This window comes from Gymnogyps californianus, chromosome 12 (assembly GCF_018139145.2).
Source record: "Gymnogyps californianus isolate 813 chromosome 12, ASM1813914v2, whole genome shotgun sequence".
Lineage (NCBI taxonomy): Eukaryota > Metazoa > Chordata > Aves > Accipitriformes > Cathartidae > Gymnogyps > Gymnogyps californianus.
The window spans coordinates 20,629,434-20,653,385 of NC_059482.1; the positions used below are offsets into that span (position 1 = coordinate 20,629,434).

The window sequence follows — 23,952 nt, forward strand, 5'->3', positions numbered from 1 at the left end:
TGATCTGTCCTGCTGGTGCTTTTATTCCCTCCACAGGGAAATTTCTTTGTACAGCCAAAATCTCTGCTCTTGCTCAAATTAATAGGGTCAGGTCTGAAGAGACGATGAGAATGTTTTCCCTTTTCTGCCCAGTTTATGAACATGTTAATTTTTTGGTAATTTATGGCCAAACCTGTGCTAGCAGCCATTTTTGGCAGGAAACTATAAGATTTCAGCCCTTGCACAAGCCTTTTGCTATTAATTGCATTGGGTCAGGGGACTATTCCTAAGATGAGACTAGTCAGAAAACTAGCAGTTGTTTCTGCTGTCTTTCTCCCTGGCAAATTCTACTGTACTACACATTATTGCGATTTTTTTTCTTCTGAAAGGGCTATCTGATTCCTCTCTGTGGGTTGTTCCTCCACACAGTAGTTTGAAGTTTAAATATAACCTCCTTCCCACGCAGGAAACTTGCTTTTTAAAAAAAAAATATTGTAAATAATTTGTTTCAGAAGTGCAGAACTGTGAAACTTGGTTTAAGAGATATTATTGATGCTAGAGAAATTGGCTGGGCTGGCTGCACGGCTGTTGTAATTTTTTTTAATGGGTATTTTTCTTGTGTTGGACCCATGTTTTTGGCTTTCTTCTGCGAGGGAGATGGGAGATGCTGGAACTGCTGGAAGCATTTTGTGTTATCTTTATTTTGCTAGCTAGCCCCTTTTCCACCAGTTATTCCGAAGGCAATCATGTTGATACTCTACCCTGGCAGTGGTTGTCCATTGCGTGGGTCTGGGGGTGATGGGCTGAGTCTTGGGAAGGGTGAGCTCAGTAAAGCACCTGAATTGGCTCTTGGGGGGCTGGAGCGCGTCGTCCTGCCCTGTGCGTGGGGTTGAACATAGTCCTGGTGCTAAGGGCTTCGCCCTTTCAAGTTGAATAACATAGTAAAAATGTTTCTCTCTCTTTCAATTCTAGATTTTCAGAAGAGCTGACAAAAATGGTAAGTCTGTACATTCATATTTCACATTTCTTGATTGAAATTTTGTCATTATTACCATTTTTCCTGATAGTAACATCTAACTGTTTAAATGTCCTTCAGCATACTGGGTCTGAGACCGATACAGTCTAAGCATCAGAAAAGGTTTTGTTGTTTCTTTGGCGGAGATATTCTTAGAGCAGACGTGATACTAGTGTGCAAGTCAGCATGGCACGATCCACCAGATTTGGGGCAATTTCACAAAAAAGAGCATAAAAATAAATCACAGCTAAGTGATAAGTGAGGATCCACCTCTTGGTAATCTTGGAATAGCTTTGCAAAACAGACCTAATCTGTGACTATTAGTAGTTTGGTTCCTGAAGGACTGAACACACGCATTGAGGAGCAACGTGTACTGATGTGTGTTTTCAGTCTGTGTCTGTAGAAAGCTGAACAACTTCGCTGAACCAAGTCTTGTCCTTAGATGGGGAATAACACGGAGGTGTCTTCATTAAATGACTTGGGATCCTGAAAGGAGACAGCTGCTCTGCTCTGAGATAACATAGTTACGGAAAAAGAAGCAATAGGTCCAATCCTAGGATCTCTCTCCACCCTGAAAAGCAATTTAATTTTAGCTCCTAGCTAAAATCCCAAGAGCTAGTCTCTATTCTTTCCCTGTTGTACAAGAAGAAAATTAAATATGCGTCAAAACTGTGTGTGTTTGCAGAGGGACATGTGGGAGGGTTGTGCAGAGGAGCACAGGAAAGATGTTTGGTTTTTCCCTACCAGATTTAAAAGGGAGATACCTGATTCCTGCAAGAGCTTGTAGATATGTATGATCACTGCCCCTAGGTAAGGCCATGAAGGATGCTGTGAGCTGGCTGGCATATAAGCAGTAAATGCCCCGTTAACATGGGCATTTGGTTATAACAACTGACACAGTAACAAGACATTGATATTTGTTGCTTGGATAAGCTGAGCAGTTGCGTGATGGAAGGGGAATGTTGGGCGGCTGGCGTGGGGGGAGAGCACTCTGAGTCCCGTTTACAGGGAAAAATGAATTTGTGCTCTTGACATCCAGACTGTCATACTTCACAGCCACCTGAGCACTTAATTGTTGCGTAATTGGAGACCCGGAGGTTTTGTCTGATGAACTATTAGATGCTGCCTCTGAGAGATGCTGCCTGCTTGCTTTCTGCTGGCTGGTGTGCCTGCCCCCAGGGAGCTGAGTGCCGGGGTTGCCAGCTTGTAATGAAGCCTTACCTGCCACTTGCTCTCCGTCAGGAGAAGTCTGGTGAGGTTTTTGGACTACAATTGTCAATGTCTTCGTTGCATGCAGGTACCGGGCTAAAATCTGTGCTTAGTTATTCCCATCTCAGTTTGAAGTTGAAAATGCCACTCCAAACTTCAACCTGTGAAACTGTTCCTTGCTAAGTCCATGTTTAGCCTCCCTCCCGCCACAGCCTCCTTCCAGTTTCCAGGACAGCCTCTGTGTAGGGCAGCTGAAATCAAAAGCAGTGATTTTTCTTTTCAATAACAAATGTTACTCTGCTGAACAAAGCTTGAAAGGATGCACTTTAACATACTGGTCTTGATGTAGTTATTTCCAGTGACTGCTTTTCGAGCTCTGCCAAATGACGTTGCGCTTTTGTTTCAGTCTCAATTAAATTTATAACAGCTGCGATGGGGCTGAAGAATCAGAACTCAAAGTACAAAATCTTGTCTTGGTTGTTGTGTCAATGTTAAGGCTTTTCTAGGATGGGTGAGTGGAGCAGCTCAGAAGTTGCTCTTGAAGCTTTGGTATTCCCCGCTCACCGCAGCAGGATGGAAGGAGCTGCTGCCTGCCAGGGGCAGACAGACGTGTCTTTCCAACATAACCAAGAGGGCAAAGCTGTCATTTTGGTGGCTTTACCATGACACAAGGTCGTGGGGATTAAATTTTAGTGCAGCTCTCATCACAGGGACAGCTTTCTTGGTGTATTTGGTAGGTGCCAGTGGCAAGCCATGAATCTGTGTTTTGTGGCGTGGGTGATAACGTGGGGACGTGACGAGCCTTTGGACCCACTTGGTGTGCTCTGGTAGTGGGTCTCTGAGAAGAAAGACGTACCTTTGGAAAGCTGGTGACTTTTGCTGACCAGTTCCCTTGCTGTTGTTGAAACCCATCCAAATCTCCTGGTTTTGCAACCTTATACTCTGCTACTAATGACGGGCAAATGCTCCTTCAGTGTTTTAGCATGAATAACAGGTAAAAGCCAAACAAGGTGCTTCCAGCAGCAAGAACAAACCTGTTGTTTTTACCTCTGCCCCTCACCCTGGGAAAAATCTGCCCAGCTCCTCCATGGTCTTCTCCCTGGATGTTCCTCCCTTTGTAAGGCTCGAACAAGTGATCCATGCAGATAACAGGCAGGATCACCCCACTGCATGTGGACAGGAAGACAGTGAGCGGCTCAGGTACAGCATGAAACTTAAAAGCATTTTCTTGTCCTGCTCATCCAACCAGAGGGAGTTTCGATTTGAGCAAAGAAGCAGAGTTTAATACCACAGAGCTGACCTTGGGGTGTCCTTCAGCCACCCTGGCACACAAACACCTCTCCATGGAGCTGCTGTCCTGCCCAGCAGACGTACCCTCCTGGGGGCCAGGTACCCCCTAACGTAATGCCCATGGGAGCATTGCTCATGGATGAGTGCTCTTTTCGGTTGGCCGTGCTGTGTAGACATGAAAAGGTGTTCACCCATTTGCAAGTATTCCCCTGGATGCTGTTTGTCTGAACATCTTTATTCCATGTTAACCAGTAATATCCCAATTAAAACTCAAACAGGGATGCTTGCATGGATTGGAAGAACTGCAGCTCTTCTTGTCTAGGTCACAAAATGTTAAAATGAGTGTGGATTGCCACTACATGTCTGCCACCCGGTAGCTGTTAATTCATTGGGTGTAAAGGTGATGGGCTGACTTGTCAGGACCCATAATCAGCTTGGGATGGTATGAATAGGCACCAGCAGGACAAGTCCTACCCCGATGTCTGGTGGTTAAAGTGGTGGTTCATTGTCAAAGATGGTGCTGGGCAGGAATTTGAACTGCTAAGGGTGAGAGCTGTCACCACTGGGGTGCAGCAGGTCTGAGCGCTAGGCTTGCAGGGGGGTGAGGAGACCACTGCCTCTGAGCACAGGCAGAAAAGGTGTCCCCCCAGCCCTGGTGAGGCTGCTGGCTGCAATTGCTCTTCTGAAATTTGTCCTGCCTCTTCCTAACCCTTGATGGGCACTGCAGGGGGGGGACAGCTGGCTCTGTTAATAAAGGCCAAATGTTCTCCGAAGAAAGAGTTATCTCCATCTCTGCTTCTACTTTCATTGCTTGCGATGCAGGTGACCTACAACTACGTTGTTTAGCCAACACAACGCGGTGCTCTCCATGGGACTAATGCTGCCAGGCAAACGCGACGTTGCCTTTTCTTTTTTATGACCTGGATGACAGGCTGTCACAAAGTAGTCTGGAGTTAAGCGGCAGCTCTATCCCCATGTTGGTTCCTGCAAGGTGAGGTGGCCGAGCATGTGTCAATCTCAGCGTGGCTGCTTTCCAGTCCCACTGAGTAGGGTTGTCTCTGTGACCTTGGGGCTACCTTCTGAAGGACTGTACGTCCTGCAATGGTTTTCCCTACATTTTTCCAGATGCTGCTTTTTTTCTTGAGACAACGTCTGCCAGTCGTGGTGGCCAGCTTCACCAGCCATTCGTATTTGCTTAACTCTTGATAACAGAGTTTGCCACTCTTCATAATTAGCTCAGTATGTTCCTCCGCAGCCTTTTGGGGTCACGGCTTCCCACAGCCGCCCCTCCAGCCCCCAGCAGCTCACAGCAGCCGCCGCAGGAGATGTGAAGGAATATTTCCCTTGGTACAGCCTACCCGCAAACTGCAGCTCAGAGGTTTCCAGAGCCAGAGGTAATATCTGTGTACTTAATATCCCTAGGGACCTCTTTTTCACAATTTTCTCTTTGACATCCTGGCCTTTAATTTATTGATTTGTTGAAATTCAGTCTCTTCATGGCTTTACCTGGTACAGCTCCGAGGAACAGTGGAACCATCAGCCTGCTGCTTTCATGTCTCACCACAGGTGGACTGTGTGCCCTCCGCTGAAAAATGAAAATCTTACACTTTTCAATTTTTGTCAGAATCCCGGGAAGGGGCCCTGAGCCCTGGACAGGCTGCTGAAAACACAAGCTCACAGGTTCCCAAAATATTTTACTCTGTTAACATGCTTCTGCTGTCTCCACACCTGCATAAGTTCTTGTCTGGCAGGGACTTTGCTCTTTTTAATTAACCAGTTGAGACGACTCATTATCCGGTGCTGTGTGCCAGTGGCATACTGGGGGGGAGAGCTCGCAGGGCAGGGAGCACTGGCAGCTTCACCCAGAACAAGGCAACTCTTGCTTTCCTCGGCTGTGTTAAAGCCACTCTTATAGACCTGTGTAGGAGCCCTACAGAAATAGGGAGGGGAAATCTGAAGAAAACTTCAGCTCTTGCCATCTAGTTTGACTAGAACATCTCACTTAACTTTTGCCATCCAGAGATCAGATGATTAAAGGGTCACCTAAAAGGCAAAGGGGGGATTGCAAGCTTAAGGAATTGTCTCATTTAATGTGCAGCTTCCTACAGTCAAGAGGTCTTAAATTTGGAAATCTTTTAAGCATCTTGATTTTGCCCCCCACCCAGCCTGGTAAAAATGACACGTATTGTGTTAAAGCAACGTGGCTGGTTCAGACATGGTAACTATGGAGCCTGATTGTGTGAATTCAGGAGCTTCTCCCTCCTTCCCTTCCTTCCAAAGCTCCTCGGCATAAATTGTTAATTCGTGTAAAATTGGATGTTCTTGGTACAAGATGCTAAAACACATTATTGTCCCTGCCATGTTCAGGCACTTGTATGAAGGTGATTTGATTCAGTGCCTACGTGTACCAAGAGACTGCTAATGAAGCAGCTCTTGCTCATTAAAAGATGTCTTGGTCTCCTGCCCCAGAGAAGTGAGATTCTGTCTCTAGTGTGAGTTAAGTCCCCAACCTTTTCCCCATCAATAATATCAAGTAGCTGGATTTACAACTATCTATATGATAAACTCAGTAAACAGTCTGGCTAGCACACCTTGAAATGACGAGCACATTGGAGATATCTGGATAAACTGGCAAATGGTCTGAAAAAAGGGAGAAGGGCTGGGGTGTAACCTTCTGACAGTGAATAATTCAGCTAGCTCTAGTCATGCTTTGCAGGGGCATGGCTGTTAGTCATTCAAAATAATCTTTTTCTTCTGTGTAGGAGTGTTTTTTCCTTTCTCTGCTAATAAATTCACCTACTGTCTTGTAATCCTCCCAGTCCCAGTAAACAATACTTAATCGTTTAATTGGCATGTGGTAGGAAAACGGAGGCATCTTGTTTTAGGCTGGTGAAGCAGAGCTGTCAATCATCTGAATTATCTACTGTGTACTTTAATCCTCTCATTAGAAAGCTGTTAATCAATTATAAGTTAAATAGCCCAGGATTCTCTTTGAAAGATTAAGGCAGTTTTATTTTGACAGAACAGCCTGGTTGCTAACGATTCATTATGGAAATGTTGCTTCCTGAAAACTGGAGTTTTATTATCTCGAAATCTCCAGTCACTGCAACTACCCAACTCCCATGTCTTGAGTGTAACTAAACATGAAGCGCATCCAGCTTTAATCTTGTGGTTTAGTTCAGTGTTTTTTGCCATAATTATTAGATCTCGTTCATGGAAATGGCTGTCAGTCTGCCCCATCCATGGGGCTGGCTTGCCGGGCACTGGGGGTTAGGTGGTTTCCTCTGGACCTCTGCTGTGGAAGAGGAGAGATGCAAAAGAAAATGTGCTGAAAACTCAGCATATGGTTATAAAGCACCTACAAACAATGGCAGGAGGAGCTAGTGGTGGTGCAGTATTTCACCTGACAGTGACCAGGGATGAGTTAGCATCATGGTTTTGTCAACTTGGCACCTTCCTATTGCTGCTGTGTTTCTGACTTCTGCACCAAGAACTGGCCCAAACCGTTGTGGTTCTCCCTTGAATTTATCATATCTAGAGAAGGTGTTGATGGGAATGAAGCCATTCAACAGATGCTGTCTTGGATAGCTTCTGCTTTTATAAAAAATGAAATACAATGAAGCGTGAACATGGATTAAACTAATTTCATTTATAAATTTAACACAGAGATCTGGAGTGCAAATGCTGAGAGGAGGTTTCAGTTTTCAGTTGATCTGGATGATCAGCCTGTAGAGGACGTAGCAGAGCTAATAAAGGAAAAAAAAGAAACATGAATGCAGCAGGAATAGGTAGTTGGAAAGGGCTTCTTGGTTAGCCACCGAGGGCCGCGGAATTGTGCCCATTCCTATCTTAGTAGGGCTTGTCCTTTAAATAGCTGCACACAGATATCTGTTAGTCACTTAAGAGCTCATTAAAGGAGATTTATGCTGTTATTCTTTGTAAGTAAAGGTCTGCATATCCCAGCATTGCAAGCCTCATAGCAAATTGCACTACAGACGATGGGGGCACATATAGAAGCGCTGACAAGCGGGGAACATAAATGTCTTTGGACATCAGCATCATAACAAACTGGCTAAGGACCCTGGTTAGCTGGCAGCAGGATTGTGCCCTTGGGAGTAGAGCAAGCTCCTCCTCTTGCATATAAACCACTAGTGCTGCTCTGCCTGATGGCTTTGTGCCTGTAATGCCCCGTGTCACTGCTGTCCCCTTGGTCTGTAGAGCTCACAAGCTTCAAAAGCTGGAAAAAGGCAGAAAAAGAAAACCAAGTAAATGAAAAGCTTCGGGCACATCTCAGCCCCAGCTTATCGTAGAATCATTTAGTTTGGAAGACCTTTAAGATCATTGAGTCCAACCATTAACCTAACACTGCTTGATATGTTAAAGAACTGAGGCATGTAATAAGTGTTGCCTAAGTAGAAATTGGACTCGTTAATCACCAGTATGCAAATGAAGAGACTGAGGCTTGAGGTTCTTCTGTGGATTGGGTTTCTTGGTTAAGAGATGGTGGTAGGAGAGCAGGAAAAGCCCTGGGCCCTCAACAGAGGGAGAGGGCTGAACGAGTCCTGGTGTGGTGCGTCTCCAAAAGAGTGTGTGGGTGAAGCTCACAGCAATTTCCAGTCCTTCCCAAGCGCTGTGTGTCTGTCCTCTGTGTCTCGTTTGTAGGCAGAGACTGCTCCTCTGAGTAAGGACTTTGGGGATCTGGGAAATGTGCAGGATTGTTAATGGTAATAGGTCTCAAAGTCTCACCCACACTCTCCAGCCCCTACTTGGAGAAATGATTTTGATCACCTCTAGTGAGCCCAGAACAGGAAGAAAGGGGTGTTTGTGGATATGCTTAGGGCCCAAATTCACAGCAACCGGACCCAGATCACTGTGTAAATGTTTCCTTTTCCCCCTTTCACTCTGAGAGTGCCCCTTGCTGAGCTTGAGTCATTAATATGGAAACTGGGGCAAAAAGGGTTGTAAATACCTCTTCAGTTCTGGCAATGTGGGAGCACAGGGAAATGCAGGAGAGAGAGAAGGAGAAAACTGGCACTGGCGAGCAGGTGGTCTGAAGAGCCTGTTTTTACTGTACACTTTCAGTGCTTTATGTCCTGGTGGGCTCCTCAGCTGCAGGGCTGCAGGTTAGAGGAGTCACTTCTGGGTCAGGAAAATGGGATTACGGTCCGAGCACAACATTGGTATTGCAACGTGTGCCAAATGTCATGTATTGCTTGCTTGGCGTCCTGCCTGCGGTGGTGGTTGTGCCTTAGTCCTTTTCTTATTTCGGAAACCCAAGAAGCTGTCACCGTTCAGCTTGCTTGCCCTGCTTGGGCCTGTCTTTTTTTTTTCTTTTTTTTTTTTTTTTTTTTTTTAAATGGCATCTGATTGCTGGGCAAAAAACTTTAATTTTGGAGTTGTTCTGAGTTTAAAAATAGCAGGCATCTGTTATTAATTACCTTCTTAATTTATTGAAACATTTTTAGAAAACTACTTGATTGGCATTTAGCATGGTAATTGTCCACAAGGTGGTTTTAAGACTCAAAGTACTTATCTCCTCACCCTCCCCCATCAATTTGAGGCCCTTCTGGAAAATACGCTTGCACAGGACTTGAATGGTGGTAAGCAGCTGGGATGTCAATAATATGGCACCCAAGGCATCAAGGAATTAAAATGAAGACATTGTAGCTTTGGGTGCTTTTATCAGATCTTAAAAAGATGCTGGGTTAGGGCTGTGATACCTCCATATATATATGTATCAGAATAAAAAGACCCCAAACACTTAATAAGCCTCCTGTTGCACCTACAACTCTTCCTTCCAAAGCCACAACTCTGCACCTATTTTGAAATTATGCTTTTACTGTGAGCTCCCGGGAGCCTTGCAGTCCCTGCCGTTATGGGCTACCACTCATCAAAGCAACTTATCTTCCAGACCTAGGTAATTACCTTCTGCATGGCTACTGCTCCTCATGCACAGGGAAAACCTTGAGCTATTCATATCCCGCTGGTGCGTCCAAATTAAATCATTAGGTCTAAGTGAGAATATTTATAATTCTTGCATAACAAAAACAGTATTAGCAGCCACCCACATATAAGTGGAAAAATGCAGTGATGAATCAGGTTTTCTAAGTATGGATAAATCTGGTAGGTTCTTCCATGACCAGACGACCAGTCTAAATGTATTTATCCTTTTAAAATAAATAAATAAATAAAGATTTGCATTTAGATAGTCTAGATTTCATGTGACAATCAAAAAGCACCTTGTAAAACTGTGTAATGACCTTTATTTACAAGGAGAAAGTTTGAATCTGTTTTCAGTTATTTGGACTCCTGTATAATTTCCTAGCTCTCTCTATTGTATATTCAGTTATCCTTCCAAGTCCTTGCAAAGTTCACAGCACATGGTTTTGAAGAGATGACATCTGTTTAAATCGGGACATGCTGTTCCCAAAATAATAAACAAACCTATCAACCAGATGATGAATTTTGAGATAATGTAGAGATTGTGAAAGGTGGTTGCTGGCCATGCTCTACAGGCTGTCACTAGATGTGTCCAGTACTTCTGTCCACCCTTTAACCCTATGAACTTAGGATTTGATTTTCATCACTGGCTGGCTTGACAGGGCACTTCTCAGCTGCTTGTGCCCTTTCAGGGCTGCTTTTTTCTTTCAGCAGAGATATGAAGGTATCTGGTGCACATTGTGTGCAGCAGAAGTGAAGAGCTGAGAGTTTTTAGGACCTGTTTTTCTTCTCATGTCACTTCTCGTTAGCAAATGCATGTTAGAATCAAGGGGTGTCTTTGTACTTTTTTGGCTGGACCACCTTAATTCTGCAGAGTAGACCTTGAATTGGGTGCATAGGGTTAGGACCTCATTAACAGCTGCATCCTCATGTGCTACAGGCTGACAGTTATGCAGCAGTCCGGCTTTAATCTGGGCCCATGCGTGGTTTGCCTAGTGCAGGGCTTAAGCCAGAGAAGGTTTGAGCTGGGCAAGGTTTGGATCCAGCCCAGAAACTCCCCCACGAACTCAAGCCAATGATGTGGCCAGCACATGAGCTTTAATTTCCACAACAGAAATGTCCGTGTCCCACCTATTTCTGCACGGCATCAATTTATGGCCCATCGCTCTCTAAAATTGTTATTTCTGTCCTGTTCCTAAAGTTTTTCCCTGCTGAGAGAGCAGGGTACCAAAATAGAAGGTACTGTGAAAGCCTTCATGGACAGCAGGCAATGGAGGCACTATTGGTCTGAGTGTGAACTGCGCACGATGTTGTGCAGGGCATGGGATTGGGGGGTTATCCACAGCTGGGAAAGTTGCTCTATTTAAGCAGAGTCCTTGGCTTGCTGACACTTCAGTTGATATCTGATAGCTCAGTTGCCTGACTGGTATCATGCAGAACGCCCTTTCCTCATTATTCAAGGTACAAATCATTGCAGTGTTGGTGGCCATCACCTGTGTCCTCGCCCTTTTGCTGTAAAACCTGCAGCTAGAATATCAAGCCAGACTTAAAGGAAAAAAATAAAAAATCAGCATCACCTAATATTTGGCCTTCTTCAGGCATGCTTGCCAGCCCGCGGTACTTGCTACCTTGTGACTGTAAAGCATATTTGCACGTTGGTGCACCCCAGGGCTGTGCTGGCAGCTCCTGGCTGCCCTCTCTGCCCAGCACCTTCCCTTCTCGTTGCTGCTGAGCCTTCCTCTCCGCTCTCTCTCAAAAATTCAGCTGCTGAGCGAAACCCATGGTAAAAGTCAATAACTGCTGTAACCTTCAAGGCTTCCTGACATTTCTGAGTTGACGATACATGGATTTGAACGTCAAAGACAGTCAGACACCTAAACACACGGGCTTTCACACATTCATGCTTTCTTATTAGCCTATACCTCAGTCCATCAAAAACTCAGATGGTGATGCTGACCTGAATGGTTGTCATCCTACAAGCGCTGTCTGGGCAGAAGTATCAGCCCTCAGGCCATCACTGACCTCTGCTCTCTGCTGGACCTTGCTCAGAGGGGTCAGACGTGGAGGAGCAGGCTAGATCAAAGCTTTTGCATTGGAAACCGCCCCCGGTCTGCCCCGTGCCTGGATTTCCAGCCTGACCCATCAATCGAGCCTTCTTGCTGCCTGATTTTATCACTGTTAGAGGTTCAGGTTGGCCTGAGACCTGCCTGCCCACGAGCATCCTCCTGCGGTTCATCAAACCTCTTACCCTCAGGAAACATTGCTCCCCATGCTTAGCAAATGCTGAGCTGGCAGAGCAAAGAGGTGTCTGTGTTTGGGCTCTGACTAATTAATGCAATCGTGTTGCACTGGGAAGTGGGGCAGCGTAGCTCTGTGCAGCCTTTAAGGTGGGTTTGTGTGTGTGATGGAGCCTGGGCGTTTCTATAGGCAATGCTCTTTTCCTGCTGTTTCCGTTCTCTCGCTTGGATCCTCCTTTCAATTCCTTTAATATAGAGAGTTGGAGACAAACAGCAGCAGCCCTCGGGTGTCCCCGAGAGACGTGGGGAGGGGACATCGAGCAGGGGTTACTGCTTTAGCCTGGCAATTTGAGGCTGAACATGTGATCTGGAGGACAGCGTTTCCAAACACTCCTGCTTTGCTTTGAAGTGCCCCAATTAAGGTTTGACATATGATGTAACCCAAAGAAGACGAGGTTTATTTTCTTCTTCTCTCTGTAGGTTGGGACATGTGGGTTTTCTTCCACAAACCTCATTAGAGACTTCAGGCTGGACAGGAGCGAATGGCATATATTATTGTAACAACAGACTTAATGGCCTTATTGCAAGTTGTGGAGGGTGGGAATAAGGGATCGTGGTTTCCCAAGGAGACTTTGAAAAGCCGCTCAATCAGCCAAGAGGATTTTTAAAGACATTTCTTTCCGGAGCCAAAGTTGAGAGATTTAATTGGGGGCTGCACAGCAAATGTGTCTACATGGCATGATGACAGCCAGCAAAGGGCACTAGGAACCATTTACGGAGCTATTACTTACTTGTGATCCCTAGCCAAAAACCATGAGTTTTATTGGTAGTACCTTAAAAGTGGTGGTTCTTGCCCTGGCTTTTCTGAAGCATGGAAATTGCTGGATGCTGCCAGCTGGCCCGGAGAGCCGTGGCTGTAGCCGTCCTGAAGGCCATTTTAGTTGAAACTTTATATTCGTATATTTTCCTTGCCGATGGGTCAAGTCTTTGTGCGAAACCGCCCTGACGTCTCTCCTCTCTGAGTTCATGACACAAGCCTCAAACCGACTCCAGGCTCCTTGTCTGGGTCAGGTGTTGGGAATGTCCCTGTGGTCTGGCTCACCCGCAGCGCTCGCGATAGCGGGTAGCAACCATCAAAGGGCAGAGAAAGCCAAAATAGCAGGGCATCCTCGAGAGGTGATAGCCGTGAGCGCTTCGTGGGTCTGCTGGGATTTGGCTGCACCAGGCGCACCTGATACCTGCCAACGGGGACACAAATAGCGCAGGTTTGGCAGGGAGGGGGGAGCTTCCCCCGCCGCAGCGTAGCCGTGAGCTCGTGGAGATGTCGCTGTCTGCATTGGCCTAACCTTACTGTAATGCCGTGCTCTGCTTTCAGGAGAGGAGGGTATCTACAGGAAGGTCTTCTCTGCGTGGAAATGGCAGCACGAGGCAAAGGGAAGGCTTCGGCTATAATGGCAAGCCAGGGAACTTGCTGTTCAGGTGGACGTTGAGAGCTTAACACCTAGGGCGCTTTTTGAACTGTCTCATTAATATCTCATGTTGCTGTATCCGGGAAGCTTTTCAAAGTAGATCCAGCAAATCGATATTCCTCCTGCTAAATTCTTCATGTTGTTTTTTTGGCAGAGATGAAATTTTAAAGTGCTTGGAAAGGACTTTTGCAACTTGGCTGGCTGTAGTAGTCTGGCAGATTAAATGGGTGCAGCTGACTGCAGGCTTTGGGGACTCGGCTGATGTGTAGCAGTGACCACGGGACATGACTTGGGTGCAGGGACAAGCTCCCAGGGTGGACATTTGCATTTTGAGTGTTGGGAGTTGAACCTTACAAAGTGTGGGGCTCCGACCACCTTGTGTATCTCTCCTTTGGCAGGCAACACACTCGTCTCTCACGCAGGACAGACAAAGAGCTTGCTGCTGTCTTGTGCACCAAAGCTAGATGCAGCTCTGGTTTGAGGCTCTTAAATCCTTGTGATATCCACTAGGTATTAGTCTGAAGGATCTTAGCTGCTCCTCCCTGCTCTGTATTACCGTCCTTGCTGCCCGTATGTCCCTTAATAGGGGGACGTCATACAGGGCAGCGAGGACCTTGCCAGGCACTGGAGCCAACAGTGCACTCTACATCTGCCTGCCCTGAAATTTTCCTTGCAAAATCTGAGCCCCTTTGCTATAACTGAGCTTAAAAAAGGCTTGGTTTTGTCCTGCTCCCTTGGTGGGAGGGTGTCACTGCCACAAGTGTTTCCCAAACGGTGTTCAAAGGCAGAGGATGGCTGTGAGATGACTCTATGCAAAGTTTCTCATTAGTGTTCAATGAATTTCCCTTGGAAGCACTTATGCACGATGCTGCCTTTGGTAGAGAGATGTTCCAGCCTGGACATTTTAACTTGTTTTAAACTGAATCAGTGATGTGGCTTGTGTGTGCTCTCGGTGTATTACGAAATGAGTGACGAGGTGTAGTATGGCAGTGGCAATACACACCCGGGTGGAGGTGATCGGCACATAGGAACTCCTTAAAATGCCTTTGCTACCACCACAGGCATCTTGCGTGACTCCCAGCTTGCGTTATTTCTCTTGCCATCCCACCTAAATCTCACTTACAGCTTCCATCGCTACTTTGTTCTCATGTTTGCCTTTCAGTTTAATCCCTGGGAAGTTCCCTCAGGGCCAGTGGAGCAGATCCTGCATGAAGGAAAATCACTGCTTTTGCCTCCTGCCCCGGTGCTTGCATGCCATCCTCCACTTTCGGCGACATGGGAGCGAGGGGCAGCACCGGGCTCTGGCATCGCTTTTCATTAGGTATCTTCTGCAGATCAGCTGTATTTATTGAAGATGGTTTATTATAGCTGTTAAAATTAAATAAGGCAAAAATTGAATCCAGAACAAGTACACTGCTGCAAGTAATCCTTATAATTTGCTAGCAATTTTTGCCAGACAATTGTGAGGAAATATGTTCTGGCAGCCTGTGTTCAGGCAATTGGCCAGGAACAGCTATAAATCATGTGTATCTTTTTCTTCCTATTATCTTTCTCACTCTTTTAAAATCCACGGGTTACCAGATAATATACATTGGAGAGAGGGGAATAAGTATCTTACTGACTTGCAGTGGGGAAAGAAATGTCTGAACAATGAAGCATCCACATCTGTAACTCCCAGCAAGGACAATCTGGGGGACTGGAATAGCTAATTTTTTTCCCGGGAGGATGTGTGAAAACGGACGTTCATGGACATAAGACGCAGAAGCCCGAGCGTCTTTGGTTTTATACTTGGTTGTCTACACCGTGGGAAGGCAGTGTGTTGCTCTGGAAAAAGCCTGCAGTGCTTTCAGAAAGTTTTACAGGTGGAAATAATTTAAAATTATTTTTAGAGTGGAAATTTCTCTTCTGTGACCCTGCTGCAGCCTCGGTGCAGAGGGGGAAACCTGTCTGTGTGTCGGTCAGGTCCCAGCCGGAGCTCAGCTGCGAGGGAAGATGCTCTGGCCGCATTCCCGCTGCTGCTCAGCAGAACGTTAAAGGGCTGGTACATGCTGGGCTCGGGTTCAAGAAACGACTCAGCCCAGGCTTTGAGTTTGGATCTGAGATCAGTTCCTGCTGCCAAGTTTCTGCCTTAATTAGATACTGGTATTGAGGCACCCAGCCTGACACAGCGCAGACACAAGTGGTTTCAGCCTCTTGTTGCTCATCGCTTCCTAACCTCAGTCTGTGAAAGGGGCCAGATTTTGGGGCGCTGCTATCGGTAATGATCAGAGCGGGTGGCTTTCGGGTGCTTGTGATGCTTGGCATGTAAACGTGGCATTTCTTTTTCTTAAGTCAAAATAATTGACTCCAGGAGCCCACAGAGCCTGTGTATTCTTCAGGCACATGGTGGTTCAGTTATGTATTGCTCTGCTGTGCCGGCACCGAAACACAGGTTTGCACCTGGTCTGCTAATAAAAATAAGTATGCTGAGACTTATTTTCCTTTCCAAAGGATTTTCTGTTCATCAAGGAGATGTTACTTTTCCAGCTGGCTGATTTGCTGGCTTTCAAACATGCTACACTCTGTTAAGCAAGGCTGCTTTTCCTTCCTCGCCTATGTAGTACCATCAGTTGCTTGCTTTGTTTCCTTACACCTCTCTCCCCAGTTTCTAAAAAAGGTTGAATTAATATTAGTAAATAGTTCAAGATTAACCAAAATCAGTGTGTTTACATTAATAGGCTCCTCACAGTATAATATGCTTTTTGCTTTCTTAATCTGTCATAGACACACCTGTCAGGAATTAATATCTGATGCACTCACTGGTTTGTTATTCCTAATAGAGCGCGGAGGGATTACTTTTGGCTCTGCAGGAGATAAATGGGGCAATCCGCACTCCTGGCAGGCGGGAGCAGCCGCAGACCTGTCGTGGCAGCACGCTGCCGGCTTCCTTGGCACCAGCACCGGCTGCAGAGAGCAAACGTGCAACCCTCACCAACTCGCGTGACTTCCCTGTGGGGTGGGATAAGAGGAAAGGAAGGATGGAGGGGCAGGAATGGACCATGCATGGATTTGAAATGCTTTTGCCTGGGAAAACTGAGCGATGGGAAGGCCCAGCTTGCCTGGCTGGGTTTCAAACTGGAGACCAGGAGTAGGGGATGGGGGATTCGAGTCTGTTCCTGCGCTTTATGGAGTTCAGGCCTTGGTTATATGCAAACATAGCCACGTGAAAAATTGTCTTGTTATACTTTTGTAGCTGGAGTGACAGTGGTATCAATTAATATGCTTGGTAAGTGTTAAACAGTGGGGGAAAAAGTGTGTGCTATAATTGGAAGTACTTGCACAAGACTGTAAAAACAAGTTGAAATATTTATATTTTTCAAAGAAAGGAACCAGACTTGTTTCCTCTCCCCTGCATCCTGTAATCTAGTTGTTGGAAAACAGCAGAGTTTAGATCTTGCAAAAGGAATTCCTAACTTGGAAACCAGAGGAGAAAATGGTTTTGTAGTGTTTAACTGGAAGAAGGTTAACTGAAAAGAAGTTATAAAAGTGGGACTGTACGTAGTAAGGAATATTAAATCCTCGTATAATAAGAACACTGTGAGCGGACGAGGTGATAAATGCTGAGATCCTGGGGAGATGAGGGGGAAAGGAAAACTGAGCAGTGGGGGATGTTCTTGCAAAGCATCATCTGCAAATGTGGCTCAAGCAGGACACAGACACTTAAAACTTTTCAAAACCAGTTGTCGCTTTTTAAATGAGGAGCCTGACATTTTAAAGGTCAGCAGCCAGGGAGAGGGTGACCCCTGTTAAGCAAATGCAATCAGAGACTGTGCTTACTGGCTTGCCGTGTCCTTCATGTCAGGGTATGGTGCTGCCTAATTGCCTGGGGAAACAATTTCTGTAGATGTTTCCTAAAAAGACAGATTTGCAGTACCCAAATGAGGGAGGATACCTGATATTTTTCCCATTTCTCCTCCCTCTAGGACAGCTAATAAGGGGGAGGTGGGCGAAGAGAGAACTCATGGGAGTTTGAGGGTGGGTTTGGGTAGAGAAGATGAAAGCAGAAGGTGTCTGCTGGCAAGGGGGACCTCTCTGCAGACCAAGGCGGTAGTTAACAGCAGAGATACGCCCTGCCTTGCTAACAGCCGGGGGCCACGGGGCGATATGTCCTGCGGTGGCATCTCGGCATGTCCCTGCCCCATCCTGGCGGGGCGAGCCCTCCCCAGCCACAGCCTCCCGTGGCTGAAGGCTCGGGCTCTTCAGCACAAAACCCAGCTGGGGCTGGCTACAGCCAGAGGAAAGATTAGCTAGGTGAACAGATCTGCATTTTTTTAAATATCAAGAACCTTAAACTGTGGATTGCTGGAGCCACTCGCTTCCTTCCCGTGTGCTTTTTCCGAGACCCCCATGCTGAATTGAGCAAATGTATTCATACAGTGAGAGACTGAATAACCAAGGCAACGTAAAAGAAAGCAGTTTCCTTATATTCATAAATCACTACAGAACAGGACTGGGCCATTGCAGTGTAGCACAAGTTGGTTTTTTCCCTTTTACCTCCTGTCTTCTACAATTTTGGTATTCAAGTTTTAAGCCTGCAGTATGTATTTCTTTGCTCTGATACTTGGATGTTGGGACTGCTAAACCTTTGAATTATCAACATGCTGAGTGTTTTGATCCTTTTATAAAACAAGAAAGAAGATTAAATGTTTCTCACAGCACTGCTTTGCAGCACTTGGTGCAGATTCATAGAGCCTGACCTTGCGGTAGGAGCCAAGTTGTTCTGTGGCACAAACATCCCGCGGGACCTCGGCAGGTAGGGAACCACCGAGCTGATCATCTGCGGGTGCCTTTCTCTCTGCGAAAGCACATCAGTGTGGTCCATGAGGGAGACAGGTGAGGTTTGGAATTAGCTTCTCTTTAATTAGGGTGGAAATAGCAGGAAACAGCAAATGCTACATTATCTCCCATGCCAAATGTCATCTGAGCCCCCGGTCAGAAGTTTTCTATGAATGCATGGCACCAAACCCTGCAGCACCCTGGTCTTCCTTGGCCGGACCTCACTGTTCGCTGGGAGGTTTGCTAAGGTTTCCCTGAAGGGAAACTGCATCACAGATCAGCCTCAGATGTGCTCAGCGGGGTTTGCCGGGACAAAGCGGGCAGCGCAGCACCTGCGGTCTGCTTGGCCAGCGCTACCTCCTTCTGCTTGAGGTTTTGCAGTAGGTCTGAGCAGCACCATGACCCTCACCAACACCAAGGGTTTTGTAAAGACTGTTTTGTTTCCTATATCCTAGATTATTCTTATGTCCTTTTCTTTGTATGTGAATAAGACACAAACATTTCAAGCTTACGTGTGTACAAGGAGGCAAACAGGTCCCTAAGGACGGGGGGGGGGGCTCAGAAATCCTGTTAACTTCGCCCATAGCTTTGTGCATTGAACCAGTCTAGAAATCCAGCTTGCGCTAATAGTTTGGAAATGCAGGTAGATTTAGTGGATTTCCTGCAGGCAAAGGAGAGCCCGGAGAGAGCTGTGCTCCTCTGAGGCTGCGACGACATTTGTCTGCTTTCTGAAAAGCTTTTCCGTGACAGGTTTGGCAGTGACATGTGAGCTGTTAGCGCTGGGAGACAGAAAACATCTCTGTAAACTGCTCCTTTGATGAAGCTCTTAGATTAGCCTTCTCCTGCACCGGGATGCTTACGGCTTCAAATAGGTCCAATCTCTGCTAATAAATCACCTCCTCCACGCAAGGAGGGTTTGATCAAACATCACAGGAGATATCATTGAGGACTAAACCTAACATTTTCTATTCCATTAGCTAAAGCTCATAATGCTGAGTATTTCAAAGAAGTACAGTGTTCCCTCAAGTGTTTCTATCACCAAGCCAGGCAATGTGCAGTGAAATCTCTGCGTATAGAGTGACTTCTGATTTTTCTTCCTTGGTAGATTGGTTTTCTTTACTCCTGTTGCAAGTCCTGAGCTGAATGGAGCAGGGCTGTGCTCCCCGTCTCAGGGCTCTCCAGCTTTGGGAAAAAAATGTCAGCAATTTGGATTTCCTATGAGTAGCCTGTATAATGTTTCCTGGGATGGCACTTTTGTGAAATCTAGATGCTGTTGGGTTTTTGTGGGATTTTTGTTGTTTTGGGTTTTTTTTTTTTAAACTACAAAAGGATTCCAATGATTTTGTTACCACAGCTTGGGGGAGGAGAAGAAACCTTGAATAAATGTGTTTTATCTTGTAAACTCTTGAGCATCACTGTAAGTGCTGGAGGCCCTCAGTGCTGCCACACTCCTGTGTTAATTCAATTCTGCCGAAAGCAGAAGGCGGTTCGCACGTCACCCTTATGTCAAACAAGTTGTGTATCTTGACTTTCGTGGCCCACGTTCCCTTTTTCCTCCTCGTTCAGCACCATGCATTCATTTCCCGGCTGGTTGCTCATGCCAGCCTCCATCGCTTCCCCCTCTGCTCTCCAGCCATCACCTTCATGCTTCGTAAGACCTTAAAGAGAAAAGAAGGGAAAAGAGCAGAGGTTCCCTGTGCAGAGGCTGCAAACAGTGCTGTGCTGGTGGGTTTGGACATACCGATACGAGCAGCGTTACTGTGTGTTCCCGTGGGTGCACCACTTGAATCTGGGTTAAACCTGGACGGTGACTCGGGGAGTTTTGCATCACAAGAGTCTGCAGCAGGGTCTGGCAGCATCTCCCCACGTTGCCTGTGTGCCGTCCCCTTGGGATCCGGCTGAGCCCGGGTTAGCGGTCATGCCGTGAAAGGCTGCGCGCTGCTGCTGCTGCTGCAGGTCACGTAGCTGCAGTGGATGCTGCTGAGGTGGTGTGGAGAAAATGTGGATTCAGCAAAAGCTGAGTAGCACATGGCATTAAAAATTCACAAAGGCTTCTCTGAAACGTGGTCTCCCGGAGAAGCATTTCAATGAGCTGCAGCAGGGCTGGGTGAGAGAGTGGGGGGACCCTTCCCCAGCGCTGTGTTAGGAAACAGCCCCCCTGCACTCGTCACCCCCGTCGGTTGATGCATTTATGGTTCTCAGGTTTCAATGAAAAACTCCACCAGAGGGTTTTTCTCTTCTTTTCACACTTAGGAACTCAGTGAAAACTTAGTCAGGTTTGCTGTGGAAAAGTAAAGTAAAAATTGAGAGGCTGTTGTCAGTGTTCGGGGGAAAATATTAGGATTAAACTGAAACAAAACTTGAAATACTTTGGGTCTGGGATTTTCAGAAAGCTTTGAAAGTTTTCTTTAAGAAGAGAAGCCAGGTGATCCCATTTTCCCCTGCAAAAAAAACTTGTGGGCATTTTCCCAATGGCTTTGTCCTTCAAATACTTTTTTTTTTTTTTTCCCCCCCCTCATTTTAGAGTTAGCCAAATTTAAAGCGGGCTGGGCTGAACCGCAGAGCCCCGGGGTCGGTGTCTGGGATGCTGGGAACGGGGGCTGAAAGGAACTGACTGGGAGATGCCGAGATGGGGGGATCAGGGGGTGCTTCAAAACAGGAGTATTGTGTTGGTACACAACTTTCCCTCTGCCTTTTGTGGCGATGCTAACGGGCTTTGGCTGCTTTTGCAATTAAATCGTGAGTGGAGCACTTGGAACGGGCACTTCGGGGATGCTCTGCCTCAGCCTTTCGCAGTGCTGCGCCGTGACCTACTTGTTAAACCAGCACCCGTTTGGCGTGGGTCGGGCGGAGGTTTTCATTGTGCAGCTCGATGCTGCGGTGGAGGCTGTTCTTATTTTATTTGTCATTTGTGTCATTTGTTTCAATTTATATTTTGTCATTCGTCCTTTATTCTCTACAACATGAGGCATTGTGGAACACAGCAAAATATCTTTTCCCTCCCTTAAAACCAAAAAGCCTGATAAGAGTCCTGTTTTTTTTTTTAACCTACTTTTGAAATTAAGAACTACAAAAGAAACGCAGAAAAGATTAATGCTGCAGCTTTGTTAAAAGCTAGTTGCAGAAGTATGTGATTAAAGATGTGCTTGTTTAATTTGCTGTAGCAGAAAAACGTATTTAGGGTAATTTTCTTTGCAATCTTTTCAGAGCAGATGCGCCTTCCCTGCAGGACTGCGCTGCTTCTGTGCTGCTCAGCTGGTTTGCTGAAGCAAATGGATGAAAGAGTGTGGAAAAGATCTGCATTGTTTGCTTTAGAGATATTAAACATCTCTGACAGGGCTGAGACACCCATCCTGCCCTGGACAAATAGCTGGAGACACTGAGCATAGGGCTTACGTTTTTTCTGAGAAAATAAATGAGAAATGCAGAAGCTTATTAAGCAGGAGCATAAAATTAAGAGCAATTGTGCTGGATTGAGCGAGGTTTCGCTTGGCTGCTCTCCCCGTGGAACTGCGGGGAGCCAGGACGGGAGGTGCTGGAGACCCGCAGGAACATCCCGCACAGAGGGACCAATCTGGCTCTCGCTTATACTGGGTCCTGAAGCAAAGATTACCCCCCAAAAAGATGTTTCTGGAGGAGACTCGGCTGTTGGCAAAGGAGTTTCTCAGAGAGGGACTGTCAAACATAAGTAGTAGTTTGGTTTAGGGCCTGAAACTTTTTTCAATGGGAATTTTGAGACCATTGAGTTGCAAGAAATGAAACGTTCGTGTTGCAAGAGATCACTGTTGTAGGCTTATACCTGGACTTCACCGTTCAGGGGTTAAGACAAAGAAGCAAGTTATTAATTATGCAGGTTCTGATTTGCTATTCAAGTACCTATTCAGTCCTGGCACAAGGAGCTGGATGTCCTATATGCTGCAAATGATAATGCGGTAGGGTAAGTTTTTCTGCCTTCTGAGAATGCAAATGAGGTATCTGCTTTTGAGCTAGCTTAATTTGCTGTCTTCATCTCTGCACAGCTTGTTAGCTGAATGGAAAACTGTTGATGCTGCCAATGCAATCTGGATATTGTTTCATGGGACTGCAGAAAGCGATGAGTTTGTAGCTCTCTAATCCGCGGTAGTTTGCTGCTAATTTGTCAACAGTCAACAACTCCAGTGGCTACCGCATCAAAACAGCCATGATGCCACTGCCTTCCTCTTATCAGTGGTAGTAAAAGGTCATTTATAGCAGTGCTTTTCATCCACTGCGAGTGTTTTACTAAGCACAGAATAATGCTTATTTTACAAGGGGGAAACAAAATCACAGTGTAATTGTTGCCAGTGACAGAGACCGGGTGAGATTTCAGACTTCGCCGTGGCGGGTGGCTCGTTCCTGACACGAGGAGACCCCTCCGTCCCACCGGGACCCGGTGCAGCCGTTGCACTCTGGGGGCTGGTTCTGGCTCTTACACTAAATCCTTCAGTTAGGTTGAAATGCAACTTCTGCTATCATAGATCAGGAAATCAAACAAGGTGTTATAGTTGCTTTCACTGCAATTTTTTAACTGAGCACTCTGCGTCCCCGGGAAGGGCAGCAGCTGAAATGCCGCCCGTGGCTCCTGCCCAGGCTGTCCTTGGGAGAGGCCAGCGCCGTGGTACGGCAGCAGCCGTCCCCGCCGAGCAGCTCACGGAGGAGCTGGCAGCAGCCCCAACTCTGCTGTCGAAACCGTGCTGCGTCCAGATTGAGGGGGGTGCTGCAAGCCCCGCCGAGAACAGCCTAAACCCCAGGGAGGTCCTCTCTCTGCCTTGCCCTGGCCACACCAGGACCCCACTTTTGAGGGGCAACACCATGCCTTTTCATAGATTTTTGTCCTCTTTTGCTCAAACATTTGCCTCTTCCTCTTTCTGAAGCCGAGTGCTGGGTGTAATGAGCTGAAAACAGTGCAAACCCTACCCTGGCCCTCTGAAAAATTCATCTGCACCTTAGAGAAGAAAAAGCTAGTGATAATGGCTGGTTAATGAGGAGCAGAGGGGGACTCGGGCTGTTTGGTGCCTGTTTCCAAGCTTTCCAGGAAATCTGGATTTAATAGACTATTGCAGATCTGGGGTGTACTGGGGTTGGTAGTGTTGGCCTCTGCTTCAGCTTGATTGAAACTTCCCGATATATCATCCCAGGTTCAGTTTTTTTGATGTTTCTGCCAAAGTTTAATGATCAAGTTTTTGAAAACTTCTGTGCTGGCAGTTTGCCTGGAGCTGATAGTCCCCGAATGTTTCAGCTAATACGTTCCCAGCTGGGGCACGGTGCAGAATTACATACCTTGCCTTTCTACATCTGTTGTCTGAGTTGTCCTCAATCAGAAGCGGGGACATTAATTTGGCAGAGGAGGTCAGTATGATGCCAATGTCTTCCCTTCTTGCTCTTCCAGTGAAATAACACCCAAATTTGGACAATATTGTAGTCTTAAAGGAATGGCTACGTACACACTTGCTGGGCAAGCTTGCTGCAGGTCTGCAGCCCCATAGGCTGGGCTCTGTTATAGTTTGCTCTGCTGCAAGTATAGTATATATGGTCCTCTCCCCTCCCTCGTCAGAGGGCTGCCTGTTTTGCTGCTCTTTTAGGAGTGAGAGGGCTCTGTACAGACTGCGATGTGTTTTAGGAATGTGTGAGAAGTTACTGTCAGTAAGCGATGGTGTTTCCCCACATGATTTGACTTAAGATGAAGAACCTGCTATCTAAAATTTTCTTCCTTCTCTCTTTCCTGTTCACACTGGTCTTTGGCAAAGCATGCATCTGCTGCTGCTTTCCAAGGAGGCTGAATGTTGGGTGAGCTCCGTGGTCCAGATTTGCTGCTGGTCTCTGCACAGAGCTGTGGGGCTCCTCGTCTTTGAGCTGTTCCCTAAATCCGGTGGGATACACAGTACATCCGACAGCTGCCCCGGTGCTGGAGCTGCTGTGCCCACACTGTGGCTGCTCCAGCAATTTCCTGAGAGCATCAGTTGTACCTTCCTGTTCTGGC

General features: G+C 46.5%; 1 protein-coding gene across 2 annotated transcripts in view; it reads left to right on the forward strand.

Annotated features, from left to right (window-relative positions):
* NECAB2 (N-terminal EF-hand calcium binding protein 2) overlaps positions 1 to 23,952 on the forward strand; it is a 90,297-nt gene that overhangs the window by 13,190 nt on the left and 53,155 nt on the right. For both annotated transcript variants that reach the window (XM_050904105.1, XM_050904104.1), the window contains exon 2: positions 952 to 976. In XM_050904105.1, the coding sequence (XP_050760062.1) occupies positions 952 to 976 (25 nt within the window). The remainder of the gene's footprint in view (positions 1 to 951; positions 977 to 23,952) is intronic.